General features: G+C 38.3%; 1 protein-coding gene across 6 annotated transcripts in view; it reads left to right on the top strand.

Annotated features, from left to right (window-relative positions):
* The window catches only part of acot7 (acyl-CoA thioesterase 7), a 97510-nt gene that overhangs the window by 52276 nt on the left and 19009 nt on the right, over positions 1 to 26225 (top strand). For all 6 annotated transcript variants that reach the window (XM_066643631.1, XM_066643634.1, XM_066643635.1 and 3 more), the window contains 2 exons: positions 10489 to 10605; positions 18601 to 18785. In XM_066643631.1, the coding sequence (XP_066499728.1) occupies positions 10489 to 10605; positions 18601 to 18785 (302 nt within the window). The remainder of the gene's footprint in view (positions 1 to 10488; positions 10606 to 18600; positions 18786 to 26225) is intronic.

The raw sequence follows: 26225 nt of genomic DNA, 5'->3' as shown, positions 1-26225 counted from the left end.
TTTGACCTATTTGTCTGTGTCATTCAGTAGAGAGGAGCTTGGGCTGTGAAGCAAATAGCCCCATGTTCCCTATATAATGCATATAAAACTAATAATACTGCACCTAGACAGCAATTAGACACTAATTTGACAGGGAAACATGAACTTTATAGCTGACAAAAAAATTTTTAGTACAGAAAACCCTTATTTTATGACACTGTGCTCTATGGAGCGTGAAGAAAGACAGTTGGGGGTGGGGTGGTAAGAGAATATGTGGCTTGTGCTTGTAGCATTTTACAAGCTGAAACATATCACAAGTGAAATAACATAATTAGTGAAGTTTGTATATGACCTGTGTATGAATAAAACACCGATTTGGAGTCTAACGTGCTATCGGTTTTCTGTTAGATCTAATGACAAAAATGCTAATATGGTTAACAGAGCATTACAGTCTTTTTCTCCCTACTATGCAATGCTGTGGGATCCTTTACCCCAACACAAAGAGGCGGTTGGCTTCTGTGCTTCTGAGTGCGCTGAGACTCTCTCCAGTGCAAGGAGTCTAGTTGTGTATGAGACAAATGTATCCATCTTTCTCATCTGTTTACATTAGTGCTGTACTTTGAGACCAGATTGGTACCCAATATGCACATGCCAAAACAATCATGAGACTGCAGCCCATGGATAGCACTAATTCACACCTATTACTTCAAATAAGAATAACTTACCATGTTGTTGTCTCACAAATTCTGTTTTTAAAAAGAGTAGAACGCCCTGTGCCCCATGCAGTCGGCGGGTGGTCCGCTGTAGTTTACACGATTATTTCCAGCTTTAGTAAATCAATCATTAATTCCAAATGGATTATGAGTGACTATAATGACCGCAGCAACATAAACCTTGCACATCTGGCTCTGTGTATTTAATTTAGTTTCTTGCTATTCTTGCCCTCAACCCCAAGGATTTTTAATCTCCCCTTTCAGCGTCCCAGGGTTTTAAAACATAAGCTGCCTGCCTTTTCCGGTTTTAAGACATCAGGAGTGAAGGATCGTATTTTAATTTTACCTGCAAGGTCTCACAGCAGTATTTTTTTTTGTTGCTGACAGAATTTCCCACACAGGAGAATGAGAAAGCAATCGAAGATAGCTATATCCTTTCAGGCGTTAATGGATCTTATGGCCATGTGGAGCATGTCAGCTTGAAGGCCGAAGACGAGGGGAATAAAAGCTCCTCGAACCCAAACAAGTAGAATTTCTCCCCCCCTTGAAATTCTCCAGGAATCTCAAGATGAGTTCCTGACTGCTTGGAGAGACATCAGATGCTTTCCCATGGCCAGGATAAGTGTCAGGCCTGCCAGCTGATCTCAGTACAGAATCTGATGAGCTCTCCCTGGGCTGTCCTGTGTCTATAATGAGAACACTGCTGTCTCTGATATTGGCTTGTCTCGGGCAGAAGAGTTACTGCTGTGCCTCAATCTACTGGAGAGCTTCTTTGCAATGGGCTACATTTGGAGAAATTGAGGCCTATGTGATCCAATTTGTGTTGGAGTAAACAGGGAGCTGATATTGTTTTGGCTTTCGTCAAGTTCACCAGTGCTTGATGGATGTTGCTGGAGCATTGCCATAACTAAGCAGTGCCGCTGCTGTTGAATTATATATACACTACCATCCTACCCATGGTTCATCCTAGCTGGTAAATATTTAATTTTTAAAATGTTGTAAGGTTGTACTGTGCTTGGCACAAACAAAGAAAGTGCAAGTTGTAAATACATGCCATTAAACAAGCAGTGTTGCTCCATATGTCCATTCTAGTTTGTGGCTACAGGTAAGCTCTGGAAGTAATAGAAAAACATCTGTTTCTTCTGGGATGGAACTGGAGCAGAGTAGCAGTATCATTAGTATGTGAGTGGTGGCCAAACTTTTGGACATATATAGTGGGAAGTGGGAGGTTTTCAGTGGTCCAGGTTAACAAATATAATATGTATAAATAGTTTTTTTTTTTTGTGTAACCTATAATTATAATAAAAAATTCAAACTTTACCCCACTCTTCACTTTGTGATTTTAGTTCTGTCCGAAAGCGCCATGTTGGTTGTTTTCAGTAAAGAAACTCACACTTTGTACCTACTTTAGCCCTATTCAGACAGGAATAGGATTAGTTTTACATGAAGGAATATTTCAATTATTAATACAGAATGCTCTGTTATTTTAGTCCCCCAATTGATGTGGTTCCACCCTGCACCCATTAATTCTATGTAGGCTCCCACCCACCATAACCCTAAACTGACAATGAACGAATGGAAAAAAAGACAAAAAAAGCCTGAATATTCAGTGTTATTACACTATGTTCTCAATCTCAAACATCAAAATTACCTTTAAATCATCTAAACAAAAACTCAAACATATATTGGACACAAAATCCCCAAAAACAGAACAGAGTGATGCACATGGTTTTGCAGCTCTTTTCCCTTGATGCAGTTCATTGAATGCAGTGACAAATATATTTTCAGGCATGCCATTTCAAACTACTTAAACTTTAAGTTGTATTTTGTTAAATCATTTTTTTTCCATTTTTAATACTATGCAACAGTTAACATAAATTGACAAAAGAGCAGGAGAATGTTTGAAATTTGAATTACAATTATACATTACACAATAAATACTTTAAAACGTATTTGTACACCTTATATAAAAAATACAGTGTTTTATTACTGTCTGGGAAACTGACCCAAGGTCAGTAAAGTCTGAAGTTTGACCACTATGGCTAAATTATAGACAATTAGTTACAATATCAGTTAATGAGTGAACACCTTTTGCATGCAAGATAAGGATGAGTAGTCCTCACCATATAAATACTGATGCTTTTTGATGTGTTGACAATCAAATGCTCTGTACAGACTGTTTTTACTCTCCCAATTCTAATATTTTTGAGGGATTTAGGCCTTGATTTGGGTGTCTTTTCAACTTTCAGTTCTCAGGGAGAATTAATATCATCTAGAGAACAGCATGAATAACTTTTCACATAAAACTCTCACATATGCAATTGGCAGGAGGCGTGACCTTTGGAACACTTTGGCAGATTTGTACAGTGAGTATATTGATTTTTTTTGTTTCTGATGTATGCAGAGTGATGGCCTACAGTGTGTTAGTGGGTCCGCACGCTGCATGTAATCTGTATTCGGGGGAGGACAGCGAGGCAAAGCAGATGGTGGGGTCACTGCAGTCCCACTGTGACTGCCCACTTTGTGCGACAAACAAAACGTGGGAGGACTCTAAACATCTGTCATTGTTCTGGCCCAGGTTTGAACAAGACCCCATGTTTTCCACTTGACCCCATTGGTGAAGGATCATGGATTTTGCTGTTTTAGTTTGGAGATTGTGCCTGGAAAGCATAAAGGGGAGAACTATGAATAATTAGGCTGGAGTTTGAGGTGGCTTCTGCTTAGATTTATAAGGCTGTACACTGAGTTTTGAAGAACGGAGAAGACTGCGGAACAGGAAACAGAACGTAGGAATGGACAGTTTGATGTCAGATAAGAAGGGGTTTCAGGTTCATGCAATACATTACTCCATTTTGTACTAAAAGACTTGCCTAGCCAGTCTGTCTTGTCACACAGTTTATGTTGTGAGCTTTGAAGCTAACTTGAAACTAACATTAAATATTTGTTTCTTTGCCACAGCAAAAAGGTCCACGTGAGTATACTGTTAAGTAACTTAATTGCTAGTCAAGTAATGTTATCCTGTATATTTTCAGAATTTCCAAGCTGTAGTGCACATGGGCTAATTTGTGTGCAAATTTGTTAGCCAAGGAGCTAGCATAGCAGTTAAAAAGCTGGCTAAACACACCTACCACAAACTCTAAAAACATAATAAAAGAATTATTCACACCTGTCATTAGCAAAAAACTTTTTTATTTCAGTAAAACAGATATCTGGCACAGTAAATAGGGTTTGCCCTGAATAATGATATTCCCTCGTTGAATAGGTATTTGGTTTTTCAGATTCAGATATTAGTTTTTTAAAATTCAGTGACATTCAGGCTTGTCAACATAAAAGTCATTGTCCAATGATGCCTAAAACAGCCTAACAGCCCACTTACAACTCATTCTGTCAGCTTTTTAACTAGAATTAGACCATTTCAGTGAAGATTTGGTTGACTTGTGTATACCTTGTGCCCTTAGTGGCATGGTGTATGCACAGATTAGCGAACAAGGCTAGTGAGCGAAGCCGTACTGTGAGCTGCAGCACATTATGGAAATTGGGATTTTAAAACAGGCATTGAATGCAGATTTTCTAAACAACAACACTCACCATCCCGTAAATATTCAAATATTGGTTGAAAATCATGGCTAAAGCCTCAAAGTCCACAAAAAATAGCATTCAGGACAGCTTGAATTATTAATATTGTCATATAATAATAGTTGTAAATCTTTGCCAAAAATGTCAACTTTGAAAAGTAATTAAGTGTTAGAATTATAACCAAGCATTCTAGAATGTTCTAAAGGAGTATTAAACTGAGAGGTGCGCATTCACTAATCACTAATTCAGAAGGTGTTTCATATTTCCTCATCAGTGCAATAACTCACCATATTAGTTCAGTGTTTTTTGTGTGTAAACACAATTTTTTTCTTGTCTTAATTTCTTCTTAACAGCATCACTTAATATAAGACTAGCTGACTACTAAATTACATGAAGTTTTACAGTTAAAAAAAGAATGTTATGACTAGACTGTTCTAAAACCATCTTAATTCAACCAAACCCTCAAAGAAATTTTCCATTTTCACTTTAATTTAAGATCACTAGTCTCAAGCATGGACTGGAAAAGTATGAACCCTCTAACACAGGCCTGTGAAATAGAGAAAATTGCATTCCTTGGAGTTCTGGAGCACCAGCCAATAAGTTTGAGATGAGCTATAGTGGCTTTGTGATCCACATGTAATCATCCAACATCAGGACCTGACCTTATTAATATGAGGTGGCCAAATGCCATCAAATCCTCATATAAATCTTTCAATAATTAATGTAAAACCTTCCCAGAAAAGTAGAAGTTTTTCTTGCAGTAGAAGGGCAACAAACATTCTGTTTATATCATTCATTTCAGAAGAAATGTTGGATGAGTAAGTGTCCACAAACTAATAGAATTCCATTTGTAGTAGAATAGAACAGTTAAAAAGAATGAGCAGTACCAATCACATTGTATAAATGATGTTGTATATAGAAAGATATTCTGCTTTGCTTCTTTCCACATGTCCTGATAGGTGGGAAAAATACTGCTGCCAGGGCTCTGTCTAGTAACAAGATAAGCATTTACTATTCTGTCCTTTCATAAAAGTACATGGAGGCCCATATTTCACTGATATGAGAACGCTACAGCAGTCTGATAACTCGTTCTGAATGTATTATAAAGGTAGAATACACCATATGTGATATAACTTCATCATTCCTTTTTTCTTTTTCTCCCTACGGTTGTTTTGTTCAGACTGCAAGGTCATTACTCTGATGTTTTGGTGTGAATACAGATTCATTCATCTTACCCAAGTCCTGCAGTGGGTTTCTGTCATGGTTGTTTTCGCTATTAGGCTGTACATAGTGCAGTTTTACTGTATTTAGATGCAGTAATCTAATGTGCTACTTTTAGCCTGGATATTGTGTTAGAAATGGTACCTGCAATTTTGTTTAAAAAAAAAAAGGCTCTGATTCAGGCTTTTTTCCATTTATACATGAATCCAAAATAAAACTGCTATGATTTGTTTAATAGCTGAGAATTGCTCTTTAACTCTCCACAAATTTAAGAAATTCAGGTGCCAGAAAAGTGATACAAAACACCAGTCCTTGCTGCCTCCTTTGGAACACTCTAGTTCCATTCTACAACCACATGGAACCATACTGCAAGGCTAGACATCATGGATGGATGTCTACAATTGAATGATTCATAAATTCATAAATGACTGTTAACATGATCGTGAGAAGTTCTGTTGGCTGGTGTTAACATGCTTTTACACTTAAGCTTTGAAAAGACACTGGAGCATTATGGGAAATGTAGTGCCTGTGGTGAATTTGCATGCCATGTCCAGTAGTTCCGGACAACAATCCAAGATAACATTTTACTGGGGTTACAATACACCTCAACAGCTATAAAAAACAAACAAAATAACAATTATAAACTTATTAAAAAATCCTAAATAACCAAGAGACTAAAAAAACCCTGTTGCCTTTTGATACATATAGCGCTATCTGTAGCTTTTGCCCACACCCGTTTCTCCAGGACACGCACAGCTCCATGTTTGTAGTTTACACCACAATACATCATCATATTGGTAATTTCTAATTGAGGGGCTGCAAAGCTGAAGTCCTTCTGCCAGCTTATAGTGCGACACAGTTCTTCCACTTTATGATTTATTCCTGACCATTAGAATGATTACATCTCTGCTGCAGTGAAGTTAGCAGCGAACAGTATTCTCTTTGGACTAGTGTGGCTGTGCAGGCAATTTGCTGATGGCATGAGCAGTGTGGTCCTCAAGGGTTCTCTGGCACATGCAGTATACCACAACCTACCCACACAGCATGGTACATCCTGTCACCCCTGTCCAAACTCCCATTCGCCCACTCCTTAATGATGCGGTCTGTCCAGGCTCTGGAACACTCCAGTGGCCCCAAAAGAGCCATCCATGAAATGTGCTACATTACTTGCCCATCTAGGGCAAACCAAGTACATTTCCAGCCTGTGAGTTTATTCCTGTCTGTGGGTGCTTCATCGAAACCCTGCTGTCCCTGTAGATCTGCCAATTCCCAGGTCTGCTCATGCACCCTGACTGAACTTTGCTTAGCATGAATGGAAATTAGCATTACAGAGCATCTGAAAAGATGCAAAGCCCAGGTGAAAAAGGTGGTTAGAGCTTATTTTTACTTGCCAATCTAACACTTAAAATATTGCAATTCATTTGAAGGGAAAAATGCAGTATACAGCACTGTAAAGCTGGAGTTTATATTACTTTTTTGGCCATACATTCTCAGTTTCTCTCTGTATATTGCTTCTTACAGGTCATACATTGATCAGCTATAACATTAAAACTTATAGATATTACCATATCGGTGCACTTTCAGTGTATTTCTTCAGTTAGACACCAGTCCACCTTTTGCAGTTCGTTGTTGGTTAGACCCATTTCACCGTCTCCTTCAATGGTCAGGACCAGCACAGGGCAGGTATTATTTGGTTGGTGGATCATTCTCAGCGCTGCAGTGACACTGATGGACACGGCTGGGGTTTTTTAACACTTCTGTGTCACTGCTGGACTGAGAATAGTCTGCCAACCAAAAATATCCATCCAACAACGTCCTGTAGGGAGCGTCCTGCGATGACTAAGAATGACTAACACAAACTATGCAACAATAGCTGAGCCACTGTCTTAGACTTTACAGCTAACAGACTGACCAATTTGGTAGGCATGTCTAATAAAGTGACCAGTGAGTGGGCACTGTTGTTAAAAACTCAGGTCAGGAAAAAAGTTTTCTACTCAGTTGTTTCTGTTTTTTGTCAGTGTTGGAGACATAGCCACCACTTTAACAATGTATTGTGTGTGTGTGAGGGGTTTGGCTTACTTTTAAATTAGGTATATCCTATCAGTATATTGCAAAACAGAGCATAAATTCTTAATATTATGTTTTTATTATTATTATTGCTCCTGTGGCTCCTCTATTGTAATTCAATTTTAAAGGACTGTATTGAAATCATGGGGGAGGAAGAGGGAGGGGCTAGTTTCCTACCCTCTACCAAAAGCTACATAGTGCAATCTCTGCAGTGCTATAGCAATGTCTGAGTCTAGGGTTGGGTGGTATAACGATAATACCAAATATCGCAGTATTAAAAAATGTAGATGGTATCTCAAAATGAGGGCGGTATTTATGGTGTGTCAAATTTCTATTCTGTTTCTTTAAAAGTCAGCTAACATGTTCATGTGCACTTAAGAGAACCACAGGGAGGGGGCACTATGGGAGCTCAATGACTGCTGATCTCACGGTCTGAAAACGGGTGGAGAAAAGCACTCAGAATACTCAGAAAATCCTTCACTCGACTTTGTGTTTCATGGGTATATGATGTTATCCTCTAAATGTGTGTGTTTTGAGCCTCAGTTCGCTGAAAAATCTGCTGTGGTGTGCTACACAAGTGCCTATTAGCATCAGCTGTGTTTCTAAACAATGTAGAGCTGTCTTATTTAGCTTATTTTTTAATATTTCTGTTCCTTCAGCCCAAGCTGCTGATATATGCTCTATCAGTCAACATGTTTTGGTGTGCACTGTCGGGACGTGTTCAGCTAAATTCACTCGACTTTGTGCTCATAGATATAAGGCTCAGCGCAGCCTGACAGAGCAACCCCTCCCCATGGTAATACCGTATACCGACAGTATGTCGGAATGAAAAATGTGGATACCGCCCATCTCTAACAGTCTCTATTCCCCATAATACAGGTCAGTGAAGCATCACAATCATTTTGAAGCTGTAATTGTAAGGTAAAAATATAATGTAGTTTTCCTTTAACAAGGAATGCTGTCTTCCTGTTTTTGCCAAAATAGTGTAATTTCTACTAGAAATAGATACCATTTTTTTCATAATATTAGTGTTATTATTCAACACTTATAACATAATTCTGAAGATATGACACCTTTTAATCTTATGACTTCGAAATATAATAACTTTACCCTGTGGGTATTGATTTTCTCCACCAAACTGACCATTTTCTCAGAATATTGACTTACTTCTTGAATTATTACTTGGTAAATGTGAAAGAAAAATTAACTCAATCCCTAAAAACCCCTCACTGTGTTTCTTCTCACTTCTTATCGCCGTTATCATGTGGTTCCATCAAAGTCAAACTCCTTCATGAAGCAGTTCTCTGATCAAGCTGGCGTTTAGCAGATTACTCTTCTCTTCCTCACAGCAGGACGTGGCCCTGCTGTAAATGATAGAATCTACAGCCATTTGCTTATCACTTGAGAACTGTCATGAAGCCTTTTGGAGCCTATAGGCAGTACATCAACTCCATAAGCCTGGCACTCTGCTGTGAAATTGCTAACACTAACCTGGCTTTAAAAATAAATGGGTCTACATCAGCGTACAGACTGAAGTGATGGCTTTTGGAAATTGAAATCATGTCATATTCTCAGTGGCACAAAAGTCTAACTCTTAGTGGATGTGTCTGGCCAGGTTGGAGCAGATTTAACAGCTTCCCGGAGAGGAAATAATCAAAAAGTTGATGACTTTGAGAGAGCTGGGATTGCGCAGATGTTGGTCCAGTGTAAATGTTTTCATTTATTGGCCGGATCATAGCCAGGAGCTGTATTATAGTGAGCAAGCTGTAATTCTGTACATGTCCACAACTTTCTGTTTGATCAGTAAGTAGATAATAAACCAAAACATGCTCTGTTTCTAAATTTGGAGTGGTGAAATTGACTCCATTAGATGGTCTGGCAGTAAAGTTAAAACTGATGCTATGTTAAATGCAAAGTGGATTTGATTGGAACAATACATTTATAAGTTTATTAACCATTTACCATTTCACAGAACCTTTTTTTCATCACAAAAGTGGACCCTATAAAGCCCTGTAAAATTTAATGGTAATGCAGGTCTTCAATGTTATTTATTCTGAGATATTATATTCAAAAAAGTGTTACAAACCTGTAACCTCTATTGAATGGATATTATTTCCCAGCCCCAGGACTGAAATGAAAACACTTCCACCCTGTATTGTTCTAGCCTCATAATTTTGACCATTTCAAGGCTGATGCTGTTCCAACAGCAGGTTTGTTCTGAAGACCTTGTGAGAGCGAGTAGAGCGTGTTAATGATTGTGATTAGCTGATTTGCATGTCAGTCATTATTATGTAAATGGTTCACTGTTGATAGGAGCATCTAATACAAAACATTATAGTTCCAATCCTGTTTTGAATGATGTACTACAGTTGGAGAAATGGAAAAATTGTTTAGTTTCCGCTCAATTTCCTTAAATAATGTTATCCTGATTACTGCTCACTAAAGATGTATTTTCATCTCTTTCCAGTCTTTCCGTTTCTGTCCTTACGTGATCTATAATCAAAACACCAGTCCCAGAAATCTCTTTTGTGTCTATTCCTCATTCATCAAGGAGGCTTCTGTTATTTAATTTGACATGTTGAAGCATGGACAGTGCTGAACGGATTCCCATCACTCAAGTGGTTTCATATTCATGCATCAGATTGATGTTTTGTGTCAGATAGGAACATGCATGAAGTGGGTGCCTCACATGAAAGTCTGGGCAATTACACCGCATAGAAAGTGAGCACAGTTTATTGTGGAGTCTAATCATTAAAGCCCTTATGAAATTCATTTGCATGTTTATGCAGATCGATAAGGCTCATTAGGCTGCTGTTTATTAGGTGACTTTTAGTTTAAAATGACAATGTCACAGTAATCAAAACCTCAGGAAAACAAGAGCTAGAGAAACAATGGAGTGAGTTGCTTTAAAGTGTATTGCTCTACTTTGCAGGTGTGACTATGAAGCTGATGGATGAGGTAGCTGGTATTGTGGCTGCTCGTCACTGCAAGACCAACATTGTGACAGCGTCTGTGGATGCCATCAACTTCCACCGCAAGATTAAAAAAGGTATGCGGAGTGGTGCAGTGGTCTAAACGTTTAACTCTGTTATTGGCAGATCCCTGATTCGATTCTCTTTGAAGCCAAGGTCAGGAGTTCAGGAAATCACAATTAGCAGTACTCTCTCTGGGTGGGTAGGATGACCTTGCTTTCCCCTCCACACCTCACCCAGCATTAGGGCTGGACGATATGGCCAAAACTGATATCATGATATATTTCTGGATTTCATTTGATACAATATATCATTATAAACAATATAAAAGCCACCAAAAAGTGCCAAGAACAAACAAAAAACATGATATCAGCTTAAATCATTTAGCTTTGTCAATTTTAATATTTTTAAACTAAATTTAAAATTGTGTGCAGTTTATTGAGGGCAGTGACAGATGCTTTAAATATTGAAAATATGTTTTAAAATCATGTAATTGTTATTGAAGCATTTTATATTGTGATATATGTAGGTATTGAATTATTGTCTAGCCCTACATAATGCTATCCAGCGTATTTGTCTGTTTAGTGGACATAACGGATCTGAACAGTTAGTGTTCTATTCCAGTGTGTTGAATTGTTGTGTTAGCAGCAGTTTGGAAAGAAGTGGTAGTTCACATGTCCCTGGGAAGCAGATGCTTGCCCTCGCTCTCCCAGGCTGGTGGCCTTGTGTGAGATTGGGGGAGTCCTAGCAACAGCTGGGACTGGCAAGGCTTCAACTGGGGAGAAAATGGAGCTAAGAAAAGGAAGGTAAACAGGAATGTGGATAAGCATTTATAAAATGCCCAGGCACATACTTGACTCATTACACTCTATTCTTCAAAGATGATTGTATTCCATATTCATGGAATTCAACTATATTTAACTTTATTTTGCTGATTGGTAGAGGTTAGGTCTTTGATTGTTCAACAGATACAAAGTTTTTGAAAATAAAATTTTACCAAAATTAATGCTCCATTAATTGATCAGTATTTGGTGGGAATCTGTGATAATATCTCTTTTAGTTTTATACAAAACACATGTTTAAGAATGTATTATTTTTAAAGATAATCCTAAGGGAATATTTTACTGTTGGCTTAATGAAATGGCACAGTGCTAAATTATTTGGCACCCAATTTCTAATATAATAAATATAATATAATATAATATTATAATAATTTGATCATTCTGATTAAAGCTGTAAATGGCCAAACTGACCCTAACATTTTTGGAGGTTCCTGGAGGTCATCTTCCATATAAGGTTTTTCCTTTTCTCAGCGACTGGTGAAATGAATCTCGGGGCTTAATCCGTAGCGGATGCTGGTTATTTTTATATCTCAGACGACTGAGCAATATCCTACACTACAAATGCCAGATTGGAGTATCGTGTCTCCAGAAACTCTATCTAAGATGCTTCCAGGACTGCTTTGATGGCTAAAAGTATACACAAATGCTGACAGGGCAGTTAAATAGCTTGCATAAACAAAGCCAATGGAGTAGTGGAAAATTAAATTGATGTAAAAGTATGCCACCCACTGAATTGAAACTCTCAGGACCCGGCCGTTATCTGATAGCTCACGGTAGCCAGACAATAAAAGAAAGATTTCAAAGGCTAAGGTAGCAGTAGTTTCTAGAAAAGTCCATGGGCAAGAATATTTGCTTGTGGGAAAATAAACAGTAATTTACAGTATTTATCAATGAACTGAATGTGCAGTGTCGTAATTTCTTTCTGTAATTACAATGGTCCAGTGTTTATGTTTTGCTGGCTACTGATTGGTGAATTAACTGAATATACAAACTTGGTTTGAATGACTAGAGATGTTAACCCTAGCATTTCCAAAACATCTCAACCTTATACGCCTTTCATGATAAACCTGCATAAACATAATATAGTATATATATTACATAATATATTTAATAAAGTCTATGGAGAAAATAAGTAAAACAGCTTTAAAAAACAAACAAACAAAAAAAACAGCTGCTTGTTGGAATATGACTTCAATTTTATAGCATTTAGTAGACGCTGCTGTCCAGAGCATCTTAATAATTCTAATCATATTGCAGAGGTTGGCAACCGCAGGGTTAACAGTTTTGCCCAAGGACTCTTATTGGTGTAGTGTGGGTTAGTGTCCTGAACAGGGAACTGAACACTGGTCTGCCGTAGACCTGGGCAATATGAACAAAAATGATAACACGACACGTTTTTCTGAATTGATCGATATTTATAATATAATCGTCCCAGTTAAAAAAAAAAAAAAAAAATATATATATATATATATATATATATATATATATATATATATATATATATATATATAATTAAACATATATTAAATGCACAGTTTGCAAATTACTCAAATGCACAAGGAAGGATTTCACTAAACCTATGTAAATATACATTTTGATGATCCTGCCCAGAAACAACTGAAACACTGAAAAATAATTTTCTATGATTATAACCATAAACAATAAAGTGATCTGTGACATGAATACATTCTTAAAACGTAAACATTTCCACAGTTCAGTGTGAAGACTCTGCTCCAGGGACTAAAAACCCTACATTTTTCTGTGTCTAAACACAAGCTGAGTCATTTCATAACCATGTATTCCTCCTTAGCTCTAAATAAACAGATAACTTTTTAATGTGGTATGTTTATGCTGTTGTTATTAGCTGATGTTATAAGGTGACTCTGCGTAATATCCGGTGTAATCTGGTTTAATTGTTAACTCATCGCTAAATTAGTTTTCAGGCTAAAGCTCCAGATAGATCACTCCATTGCTGACAAATACCAGTTATCCACACTTTATTCACCACGAATCAGTGTGCAGTACTGGGCATGTTCTCATAATAACTGCCCCAGAGGTCAGCTGACCAGTCCTTTTTATCCTCAGCTCCCCCTGCAATCTGCCTCCCTCCACACAGTTCAAGAGGCATAGAATGCTACGAGGGACTGGCAGTGTGCGTGTCGCTGGTAACATGGTTCATTATGAATGGATCTGTTTAAGAGCCAGAGTTGGAGGTTCACATTTAATGCCTTTCAATGAAACAAGCGAACGTTCTATTGAACATTTTTTAAAAATCATTATTTAAGATGTGTCTATTGTGATATATATTGCTATCATTTTATAGCCCATACCTAGACAAGTTAAAGTCAGCTGTATTACCCACTACAATATATCCACCACTATATAAAACCTCTGTTGATGCTCATGTTGAAAAGGTTGAAATGCTAGAGTTAAAGGAACACTAGAGCTGTGTCCAAAATGGCTCCCTATTCACTATTCCCCATATTACTCATTATACAGTGCGTTATTAATTCAAGAGGGGTAGTGAATGATGTCGGACACTAATGCAGGTCTTTACCAAACAACACCGTGCATTATGTGTGTCTGCTATCAACTAGTGTCAGCTAGTGTACATGGGTTGTACACTAACTTTAGCGGTGCATTTTGGGATTGTTTGAGGGCACTGAAAATTCTGCACTAGGTTTTCGGAAATTCATACAAAATGGCGGAACACAAAAATAATGTAGTATTGGAATGTTGCAGCCAAATGTTGTTTCAGGGTTTTTTTTTTTTTTTTGGTGTTTATAATGTTAGTTTTGGTATTGACGCTTGGTATATGTGTCAAATTTCTGGTATGGTAACACCTCTAAATGAGGTAATACACAGTATAATATGCAATACCATATCCTGCAGTGGGAAATGCAGGAAGTGCAGTATTCTTACAGACGACAGTCTACATGAATTTACACTCGGTAAACTAAACTGCATCCCCCTTAACCTTCCAGTTTTTTTACACTCCAGGGCTCTGAACCCAGCTATTGTTTCTCACTGAGGCAGTGAATGTAGCTGAATAATTGATCCCATTAATAATTGAGTCTATTACTTTCTCCAGTCTTCCATGGCTTATATCTGGTGAAATCTGAAATCACATTCACTTTGATTTAGGCCAAAATAAAAAAGCTCAGGTGTTTGATGCACTCATTTTATTGACACTAAACAATCAAACTTTCATTTTGTGATACTCTGAGAGGCAGATATCCACCAGGTTTCCATCCCGTTGCCTAAAATGCCACTTAGTTTGTGTGTCTTTTTGAAAGGAACCCAGTAAAGCTTTTATCTGTGTGAATTATTGACTTCCCTCAGAATATAGACTGTATGGTTTTTGAACACCTGCTCAAAATGTGTTGTTAAATGAATGATATTAATAGCGAGTTTGGACCCAATTTGCTGCAGTCAATCCCTCTACATTTGCATCGTCACTGCAAAGATATGTTTACATTCAGCCTGAAAAACATTATTGAGGTCAGGTACAGATGTGGGAAAGATTAGTTCTGGATCACAAATGCCACTCCAGCTCATCCCATAGGAATTGTGTGATGCTACATCATTTCAGTGAACAGAGTCCCACTGCTTCACAGCTCAGTCCTGAGGGGATTTATGGCTTTTTTTTTTTTTTTTGTTATTGGGCGCGACCTTAGCAGCATATGTGGCTGCTCCCATTTGATATTTTGCATCTGTATGGAGGTTGTAGAAGATAAGAGTGCATTTTGTTAGCAGTGGGGACACAGATTAGCCACATTTACAGATTATGTGGTTTCTACAATCTTTTGGATATTTAGTGAAGCTCCAGCCTGAGCGCCCATTATAACCTGCCTGACAGTACACCACAGATGTCACGCCGTGCTCAAGTATTTTCTGTGGTACGTTCAGGCTGAAAGGGCTGTTTATCTTGAACTGTGCTTGGAACAGGGAGGTGCTGTACACATTAGTTTCTAGGGTTCAGTAAACAGCAAATTAAATCACACTGTGGTTCTGCATGGCAGCGGCAGCAGTAACAGCCATCATCGCTGTTGATATTCCAGGACCCGCGGGGCGCTGGGGAGATTGGGTTTACTTCTGCTTTCTTTAGCAGACTGCTGGTTTCTATCAGAGTGGAGTCTGCCAGTGGGAACACTTTATTATTGCTTTTCTCATTTGCGCGCATAGAACAGAAAATGACTTCACTATCAGTAAAACCAGTCAGCAGGGCTTTATGGCTTATCAGCTACATCTTTTTTTTTCCCCCTGCATAATGGTACATTAACATCACAAACATCCATATCCAGAAAATATACAGCTTTCAGATGTGTAAATAAAGCTAAATTTTCCACAGTGGCGAGCCAAGGACTGGACCGAAGACAGTAAGGACCTGCTTTATTTGGCAGTTAATAAATGATGTATTTTGGGCAATGGTGCACAAATATTTGAGGGGTCTCAAAGGCACAATCAGAATTTTGCTGAGGAAGACATGATGAAAACAGTTGGTTGTTTACTTCCATCCCTAGGAGAAATGTCCTTTGCCGATTTTTACTAAGTTACCACAATCATAAGATTCGTTTATAATGATCAGACTCATCCATAATGTTCAGATGATCAGAGTCATGCTCAAACTTGAGATCAATTTGCAGTCATCAGATTCAGCCTCAGTGATCTGAATCATCCACAACTATAAACTTCATTCTATAACCTTCCACCATAGAGGTCTCCATATCCCAAACATGACATAGCACAGCTTTAATATGATTCATTTCTACTAATACAACATAATTACCTTGGTTGTTATCAATAAGCAAATTATGTACTCTTACATTTAATTGTATTTTTATGCTACTTTCTGTTCCTTGATTTTGACAGTGTAAGGGACAGAGAGAGAGAGAGAGAGAAAGGCAGAGAGATTGAATGAGTGGAATATTGTTTTATTGTACCCTCTATTTAGATTAATTTGTCGAACTCTATGTTATTACCCAATAACACAATGCTATTAAAATGAGTATAAGTACAATGTAAACAACACTTGCAGTTGCAGTAAAAGCTTGAACTTTGCAGGAGTTACTAAGCGCTAACAAATCAAGCTTATACTACTGGAAACTAAACAGTACTGTAGACCTTTAGTTTCCCTGGTGAGCCTGATGCTTTGTTTGATCTTGGCTAATAAGCTCTCTTTCTCACAGAAGGTCTGCTCCATACACTGATTATAACTTAATGAGGCAACAGCTAGCTATGAAAGCCTTCAAAACTAAACCGTTTCAGAACAAAAGGCAGAGAAGGGCCAGCAAAATGTAGCTTAAGTAATTGGGGAACTTAAGAACTTTAGGAAAATAATGAAAAAACTCTACAAAATCTATTTGTGCTTTGGATTATTTCCTCCAAGTACAAGAGCTAGTGTGATATATACTATGCACAATCCTTATACCTTTATTATATTTACTTATTTGTATTCAGAAATGCTAAAAACAAGTTATTGTCTGATAAATCTCTTATGAATGCCACTACCCACACATACCTCAGCTGCCGTGCACTTTCCTTTCAACGTATTGTTTCCTTAAAAATATAGGCCTTTAGATATAAAGGCAGTGGATGGGCAGTACATATTAAAAATGATTTAGTTCAGTTTTTTGTTGGATATATATATATATATATATATATATATATATATATATATATATATATATATATATATAACTTTTTTTTAAATGAGAATGTAGGATAAAATAACGCTTAGTATTTAGTTAGTAATGGCTGTTAATATCTGAAATAATTGAAAGGGTGATATCTCTTTCACTACTGTACAGATTATATATCTACAAGAAAGAAAACAGGTAGCTCTCCTTTCTTTGTTTCTGCTTTGAAACGACAGATCATCATGACAGGAATTCTAGACAATTTTCTCCACTATACCTAGCCATTCTGAACCCCTGGGGCCTTGTCGAGCTTTCGCAGTGCTCTCTCTGCAGCACTCGATTAAATGAGTATATTTACATTTATGTGATGTCTTTATCTAGCATCCATTACAAGAGCGGTGCAGTAATGAAGCACTTCCATTATAGGGCTGTGTTTCACAGGTACTGAGGCAGGCCAGTCAGGCCTGTGTAATGGAAAAATAAAAGAGCCAAAGTGACGCTCTGGGGGGAAAAAAAAGAGACAAAAAAACCTTTGGATGATAAGATCAAAGTCGGCAGACTTGAAGCTGCAAGCAGTAATTGTGTGTTTTTGACGGCGCTGCTTTTTCCTGGTAGTGAACACAGTGTCGCCAGGATAAACACTCAGACACATACACACACTTTGGGAACACGTACATGATGTCTGAAACCAGCTGCACAAAATCTCCAGTTCTCCAGGCTGAAGGCCTTTAAATTTCATTGCCATTACCATGTATTTATGCCCAGAAGAAGGGTGGATATATTACAGTGTTCTATATTGTAGATTTTTTATATAAGATTTTTGAATTATATTGTTTATTTTTTAGGCCAAAAACGAGATGAATATTGTTCTACATTTAGGCTATCTGTGGTATTAAAGCTGTAAAGTCCATGACTGGTCTTAGGAATGAAACCTGTTTTTCAGCCTTGCATTGTTGCCTTTTTAAGGTGGAATAGAAATGTCAAATAAGAGGCTGGTGTAACACCAATATTAACCTTGTAAACGGACTAAAATGTGGAAATAAATACTTGTTTACAAAAATTGAGAACAAGAAACAAACGTCTACCTTCTAAAATGACATTTTAGGTAATTTTTCACTGCTGTGACTTTTGGATTTGTTATGAGAAGGGAGTTAGCCTAGCGCTTCGAGTGGTCAGTCACAGCAGTTAAATGAGCACCTCTCTGTGCTTCTAGGTCTTAGTGGGTCAAAGAAGTGCGATGCTTCTGGTGTTCAGATGGAAATGATCATTTAAATATAAAGCTGGTAAAAAAAAAAAAAGCTTATTTCTGTGGTCCCTCAAGCTGTAAAAATGGCAGCAGTTCTTTAAAAACTATAGCAAAAGGCTGTTCTATCCACTTCTGTTTAGGTCCCAGTTTTGCAAAGAGTCTAAGCTTCACATACTGGTATAAAATAGGCTCTTTCCCGGTGCAGTAGGATCAGTCAATACCAGACCTCAGCAAAAACTGACACTGCAATGCAGCAAATGCACACAGCTCAACTTCAGAAACCCAATGAATTGTAGCGTGTAATGATCAATGGGCCTAATGCTTAACCCTGTGGCACCCCTGCAGGTTGTGTGATCACCGTGTCTGGACGAATGACCTTCACTAGTAACAAGTCAATGGAGATTGAGGTGTTTGTGGATGCTGACCCATTGGTGGAGGCAGAGAAAGGGAAATACCGGGCAGTCACGGCCTTCTTCACCTACATTTCATTGGACAAAGACAACAAGCCTTTGCCTGTTCCCCCTCTGAAGGTAAGCAGAAGAAAACTCTTTATAATTTTATTGGCATCCTAAAATAAACCAATGTCTTCCCCCATTTTGTACATGGCACCTGAGATGTCCTTTGCATTGGGTAACATTTTTATAAGTAACTGACCAACAGAAAAGCTCCAAATCACTTGGACTATAGTTTACATTAACTTACATTAGAGGTAAATTAGTATTTGCTGTTTCCTGGGAAGTTGCCATGGAGGGAGCAAAATCATTAGATTGTGATTTGTTCACTGTATTTCAGTCAAGCCTTTAGGCTTTAGAGCTGTTTTCCTATGGGGATTTACAAAAAGCTAGCTCATTTATTTCTTTAGAACTTGCTTTGTGGCTCCATTAGTTGAGCTAGGGTTTCAAAATAGACTGCCAGGATATGGCTGACCAAAGAATAAACCCATTTCTCTGGAAAAGATGGATGCTGTTTATGTCTGTGTTGTATACTTGTATTATGTATTGTGATGTACTGAAGAATATGCCACTATTCTGATGGTATTGTTGTTCGTACTGTTGGGCAAAGGGCAAATGTGTTGATTGTCATTAATAAGTTCTTCAAAGGAATGATTAATTGGCTTTCTGTCTCATATTTTCTTGCATATTCTTTCATTGTTTTTGGGTTAATTTTTGAATTGACTAATTGACTTAATGCAGTTTTCAGCAGGTACAAAGATCAGTCTATGAAATTGTTTGCAATTTCTGGTTCATAAATGTAATTATTTTGAGGTTGTTTTGAAAACAGAAGCTGCTAGACAGTGGTCTACCAGGTCTTGTTTGGTTGTTAGAAGTCTTATTTGTTTACTTTTACATTTTAACTTTTAAATAGTTTGAGAATATCTTAAAATCAGGTATACGAACCTTTATAAGGTTATTCCTTTTTATAGAATAGAATGCTCGGCTGCATTTCTTGTCTTTGAATTGGTGGTGCAGGCATACTTTGTAGTGTCTGTGTACCATAAAGATAACATACATATAAATCACACGCACACACTGTGACAAGAGCATTGAAAGCATTCTTAAGCTGACATTACATTAGAACACACATTTTCTTCAACGTTAGGTAATCAGTCATTCACAGTGGGTATGAGTCTGAATACGTGAACGTAAACAGGCTTATCTCTCCAACAACAGGCTGGCTGTATTCATAGCAGCAGCATATATGTGGTATGGTATTTCTTTCATATTAAATGCTTTGCCTTCAAAGCATTTATCCAGGCAAGTATCCCACTTATGCCACTCAGTCCTGTGAGCTGTTTAATGATATGGACCCTAGTGGGCTCTATATGTTGGCATTACAGATGGTGTGTTGTAATGTTGGGACACAGTTTTCAGAACCCGCTACCCCTCGTTCAGATGGGCTGTGTGCTCTGGGAGAGCCTCTGTTCTTGTGTTTCCATCACAAGATGCTCACTATCTGTCCTTTTGTTATATAACAGACTTGGAGACACCCAGAAGGTATATTTACACTTCAGTTTGCTGCTCCCTGTCACTGTCCTTCTGAGACATTTGCAGGTCTCCGCTGATTTATCAATAGGATCTTACAGCTGAGCAGCCATTAGAGCTTTTTAAGGAAACATATCCCACACAGATTTCACAAGTCTGCCTCTTGATAGCTGCTTCTAGATATATCCTTTCAGACCCGTAACATTCAGAGGTGAGATCTTTTAGAGGTGTGTACAGATTATTTTTAAATGTATTTATTTGATAATGGCTTGGATAAAGAATTTCATTACATTGGTTTACACATTTCTTACCCTCCTCCAAAAATGACATAGTGCTGTCTCTGCAGTGCTAAACCCAGAGTAGCAGCCATGAAGGCTCTCTTCTTCCTATTAGGTCAAGAGAAAGAGAAAGACGAGAGGTTTTAATTTGGCAATTTTCCTTAGTTGGAAGAAACGTTTTTAACGACAGAATTCACCTGTTTGTCAAAACTGAGGTCGGAGTCGAAGATCACACCAATTTTTTTTAACAATTTGTCCAAGGGAGAGCATGTAAACAGGGAAAAGAATAGAACCCAGGATTGACCCTTGAGGCACTCCACATGTAGCAATAGCTGAGGAAGAGAAAAAATCTCCAGTGTTTATTGAGAAAGTTCTATGTTTAAGATAAACCAGTTAAATGCAAGGCTATGAATGCAACCCAGTGCTCTAAACAATGATTAAGTATGTTATGATCAATTGTATCGACTGCTGCACTAAGATCCCAGAGTAAAAATATAGCACAGTCACCAGAATCAACAGTAAGTAGCAAATCATTGGTCAACAGACTCTGTACTGTGGATTGTTGTAAAGTCAGACTGAAATGGTCCAAGTATGTCATTATTACTAAGAAAATATCATAGTTGGACAGAGACAAGCTTTTCTAAGGTTTTTGAAAGAAAGGACAGTTTTGAAATAGAGCTAGTGCTAACACTGAAACTAACCAGTGCAATGATAGATGCATGTTATATGAATGTTTTAATAAACTTCCAAAGTAAGAAACTCTTGGTATCTTGGCTAAAACTGGTTGATTGACTTCCATTATTTTTACATTCTGTCAGATTAATAGGAGTTGGTGAAGTGGGTTAAGGCTCACCCAGCCTCGGATGACAGTATTGTAAATGTTAACCTGATAGAATCCAGATTTCCAGACAGGAAACTTATTGTATATATACTTTGAATGTATTTTGAATGGATCTGTCAGACCCTCATCCATCCGAAGAACCCTGTAGATGACCTACATTGCAGTTTGTTTAGCTAAAGCCTCATTTATTCATGTGTGAAGGGCATAAAATAGGATCTTTATCGGTAAAAAAAAACCAATAATCTTGAGTTTTTGTGTAAAAAGCAAGAAAATATTTATTTAGACAGAATTATAATAATATTGCAATAATATATTCTGTGACAGTCATAACATTGAGGTGTCCCTTTTGGGCATCTTTCTACCCTCATTGTCTATTTTATCACTTCCATTGACAATATAGGTTCACGTTGTAGTTCTATAACTACAGTCTGTAGTCCATCTGTTGCTCTGCATACTTTGTCCACCCCCTTTCACCCTGTGGTCAGGACTCCCCTATTATTTTGGTGGTGGATCATTCTCAGAGCTGCAGTGAAAGATGTAAAATCAGAGACAGAAGCTCATCCATTGCTGCTCATACTAGTCTTTTATCATTGATCATACAACTCTGCCACAGCACGCATTTGGCTGGCTATTTTTGGTTGATTGGCAGTACTCAGTCCAGCAGTGACACTGAGGCGTTTAAACACTCCAGCAGCACTCCTGTTCCTGATCCATCTTACTACCTGCTCTGTAGTGGTCCTGACCATTGAACAACAGTGTGAAATGGATTCTAAAAACACATGCAGAGCTGCAGATGGACGTTACAAGGATGTTACTTTAATGTTTTAGCTGATCGATGTAGATAATATATCGTTCAGCACTAAGCCCAGTGTAATCCATTGGTCTCTTGAAGTGATGTTGTGAAAACGCAGCTTTCATTTCTCGCCTTATTTATGTTTTACACTTTTGCTTATGGCACTTGTGAGGAACACTAGTGATTTGTATGGTTTGTTGGCAGTTGTGCACGTATATGGAATGGAGACCAACACGAAACCCGACTTTTGACTTTATTTTCTGTCTGAGTGGTTCAGGGCTGAACTGTCTCTAAGGAGTACCACTCTCAGTGGCAGTCGTTAACTTGATGCATAGCACCAACATTTTCTGAGGTTCATGGCCCTTCTCGTCCAGTGTGCCCTTATTCATGAATATCTTTAATGCACATACAATAATGTTCAGGGTAATTTAAGTTTATTTATATATATATATATATATATATATATATATATATATATATATATATATATATATATATATATATATATATATTATTATGATTGAATTGTACATTTCCGTGTGTTTAACATAGATGTGGTCAAGCAGCTTGAAGAATATGAAGACTTTAGTTTAAAGAAATGTTTCTCTGAAAAGAGTCAAATTTGAACATGAAAAACCCATTACATATGCTTTATACATTTGGGCTAGAAGCTGACAAGTGCCACTCTCTAAATAGTCAACTAACTGAGGTGTTATGATATGAATAAATGAAATGGTTTGTGGTGACTGTAACTTGGCATCGCAAACAATGAAAAATATCGTTCATTATCTGTAACCCTTATCCAGTTCAGGGTTGCGGTGGGTCCAGAGCCTACCTGGAATCATTGGGCGCAAAGCGGGAACACACCCTGGAGGGGGCGCCAGTCCTTCACAGGGCAACACACACACACATTCACTTCGCCAATCCACCTACCAACGTGTGTTTTTGGACTGTGGGAGGAAACCGGAGTACTCACATGAAACCCACGCAGACACGGGGAGAACACACCACACTCCCCACAGACAGTCACCCGGAGCGGGAATCGAACCCACAACCTCCAGGCCCCTGGAGCTGTGTGACTGCGACACTACCTGCTGCACCACCGTGCCGCCCATGAAAAATATCACAATTATTTAAAATTAAGTATAGCAGCTATTTTTCTGTTGATATGTCAGAATATAACTGCTGCTCCATTTAAGGTGGAATGGCAAATTTAAATTATATGTAACAAATCATCCCGAATCCAGCCTGAAACCCAATATTCTGTTGGACTTTATTAGGTAGGACCCCATTGTTCACATTACTCTGTAGCAGTGGCTCTGATGGAGCTCACTGTGAACCATTGGGCACCTACTGAGTGCTGGCTCTATCATCAGAAGATGGCTAGTTCAATCCCTGGTTTTAACAAAACTTGGAAACAAAGTTATATTAATGATATAGACATCATTTTAAAATATGAGTAGGTTCAGTGGGTACAGAATGCTATATATATCTCTCCATGTATTCCAGCATAATTGGCAAAAGAGGAGCCAAATGAAAATGAATAGCTTGATAATGCTGAAGTGGGTAGGGCACTCAACTGTGAGGTTAATTACACCCCCTCCATCTCTCCTTTAAAATCGAGAAAGCTGAAATCAGTCCCATGCTAAAAGGTATGTTTTCCGGTTTTAAAACATGGCCGCAGTGGATTCTGAAGGTCACTGCTGGTAATTACAGCTGAATGCTGATATAGCTTTACGCACCCGTCTTCCAGATGATGAAACACATCCTTAAGAGTACCACACCTTCCTGAAAAACCAAGTCGTTATGGATTCTTCTCCACAGCACCGTTGTTCCTGGGTCCCATCTGTGGAGCACTTTCTGTACAGCTGCCCTTCTGGAACCCTCAGTGTCCCAGGGGCTTTAGCAGCACATTTTCATTACCGTTTTTCTCCTTTATCATGCGTTCAGATCCTGCCTCTGGGTTGGAATTCAGGCATGGTTGTGATCAGGCTTATTCTATGATCCTCACAAACTATCAGCATGCAGCGATTTGGTCACACTATATTATCAGCCATACATTGTAGGCTAAGTTTGGTACTGCTTTGTTACTTTACAGATGTGAAGCACATTTTTGACCTGGTTTATCTCTCGTTATTTTCAACTATTTTCAGCTAAACCAAAACCAATAAATAATTTAGTAACCTCTCCCATGAATAATGTATTCATAATTATGAATATATGTATTTGTAAGGCATTAAATAACATACAAGACATACATATATATTACATATAACAATGCTCCACAAGAGCCACTGTTCTCAATGTGTCATCAGTGACACACTGTAATTTTGTCTGTGTCCCATATTTACCTTTATATAATTAAACATCCCATGTAATATGTCTGCAGCGTTACGTTAGACGTCTTAAGGTGTTGTCCCGCTTATTAACATCAGCCCACATGCGCATGTCTATACTGGACTTGGTAAATGGTTTTGAAGAATTTGAGCTGTTTTTATTACTGTATAAAAAAGCCTAATAAAGTCTAATTACTAATTACTAAAGACTTATTACTGGTTTGTACTGACGTAGCCATATAGGGGACCGACATGTGGAATAGTTTCATATTCATATGTTTAAACCCAAGTTAAAATCCATGCCCATTTATACCATATTGCATAAAAGGAGTGCGACATCAGCAGAGGGAAACTCCATATTGAACGAGAAGTGTAGATTAAATAGGGTTATATATGTTCTCATATTTCTTCATGAGTTTTATTCCAGCGCTCGGAGGGCATGCAGTGGTCTCATTAATATTCATATCGCACACTACTGCCTGTAGTCACTGTAGGAAAAAAATAGGAGGAGGGTATTTTCAGATATATCAGCTGATAATCTCTCTTCCGCCGAAGCTTACAGCAGTATTCACATCCACATTCGCAAATATAAAACATTCTTAACATGCTGAGATGGTCAGGATCATTCATTCATTTATTAATTATCTGTAACCCTTATCCAGTTCAGGGTCGCGGTGAGTCCAGAGCCTACCTGGAATCATTGGGCGCAAGGCGGGAATACACCCTGGAGGGGGCACCAGTCCTTCACAGGGCGACACGCACACACACACTCCTACGGACACTTTTGAGTCGCCAATCCACCTACCAACGTGTGTTTTTGGACTGTGGGAGGAAACCGGAGCACCCGGAGGAAACCCACGCAGACACAGGGAGAACACACCACACTCCTCACAGACAGTCAGCCGGAGTGAGAATCGAACCCACAACCTCCAGGTCCCTGGAGCTGTGTGACTGCGACACTAACCTGCTGCGCCACCGTGCTGCCCATGTTCAGGTTCTCCTAAGGAAAAAAAAAAAAAAAAACGTCAATAAACAAAACATGCATGCTCAGTTCTTAACGGAAGTCTTTACACAAGCTGTTGGAACATTTCTTTGAGGATTTGATTGCTACAAGAGCACTAGTGAGGTCATTTACTGATGTTGGATGATGGGCTGTGGATCGTAAATTCGGCACCGACTCATCTCAAAGTTACTGTACTACACCACTCCAGATAGCACGGCTCCAGTGCTCCTTAGCCCCGTGGTGTGGTTTATAGCCCTATAACTCATGCTTGGCATTGGCCATGGTGACCTCAGGTTCATGTGCAGCTGCTTTGGGTTTATTTCCGGTTGCTTTTCTGTAGAGATTATACAAATTGAGTCATTATTACCTACAGCCCATTATTAGTTAGAGATATATTTTTAAATGTGTATTTATTTCTGTTTTCTTTGAAGTGTATTTGTATGCAGAAAAATGATGAAGTGAACTCTCCTTGATACTGTAGTTGGGTCTTAAAGTGAATTCCCTTTCACAAAAAGCTTCTCCATGCGAGTTTTGACCTTAATCAGACTTAAATCCAGCCAGTCAGTGTGTCAGTGACAGAAGGTAGGCTCTGTAGGCTCCAGCGTGCTCCCCTGTTGGACTGAAGTTCAGAAAGACCGTGCTGTGCTATATTAAAACACCACACTTAAAACCATCTGTGTGAGCTGCTCTGTGATCCTGAGATGCATGTACAAGAATTCCAAACACAAAATTCATAT

This window comes from Hoplias malabaricus, chromosome 14 (assembly GCF_029633855.1).
Source record: "Hoplias malabaricus isolate fHopMal1 chromosome 14, fHopMal1.hap1, whole genome shotgun sequence".
NCBI classification, from domain to species: domain Eukaryota; kingdom Metazoa; phylum Chordata; class Actinopteri; order Characiformes; family Erythrinidae; genus Hoplias; species Hoplias malabaricus.
The sequence above is the reverse complement of the archived record's forward strand: the minus strand, read 5'-3'. Positions and strand labels throughout refer to the sequence as shown.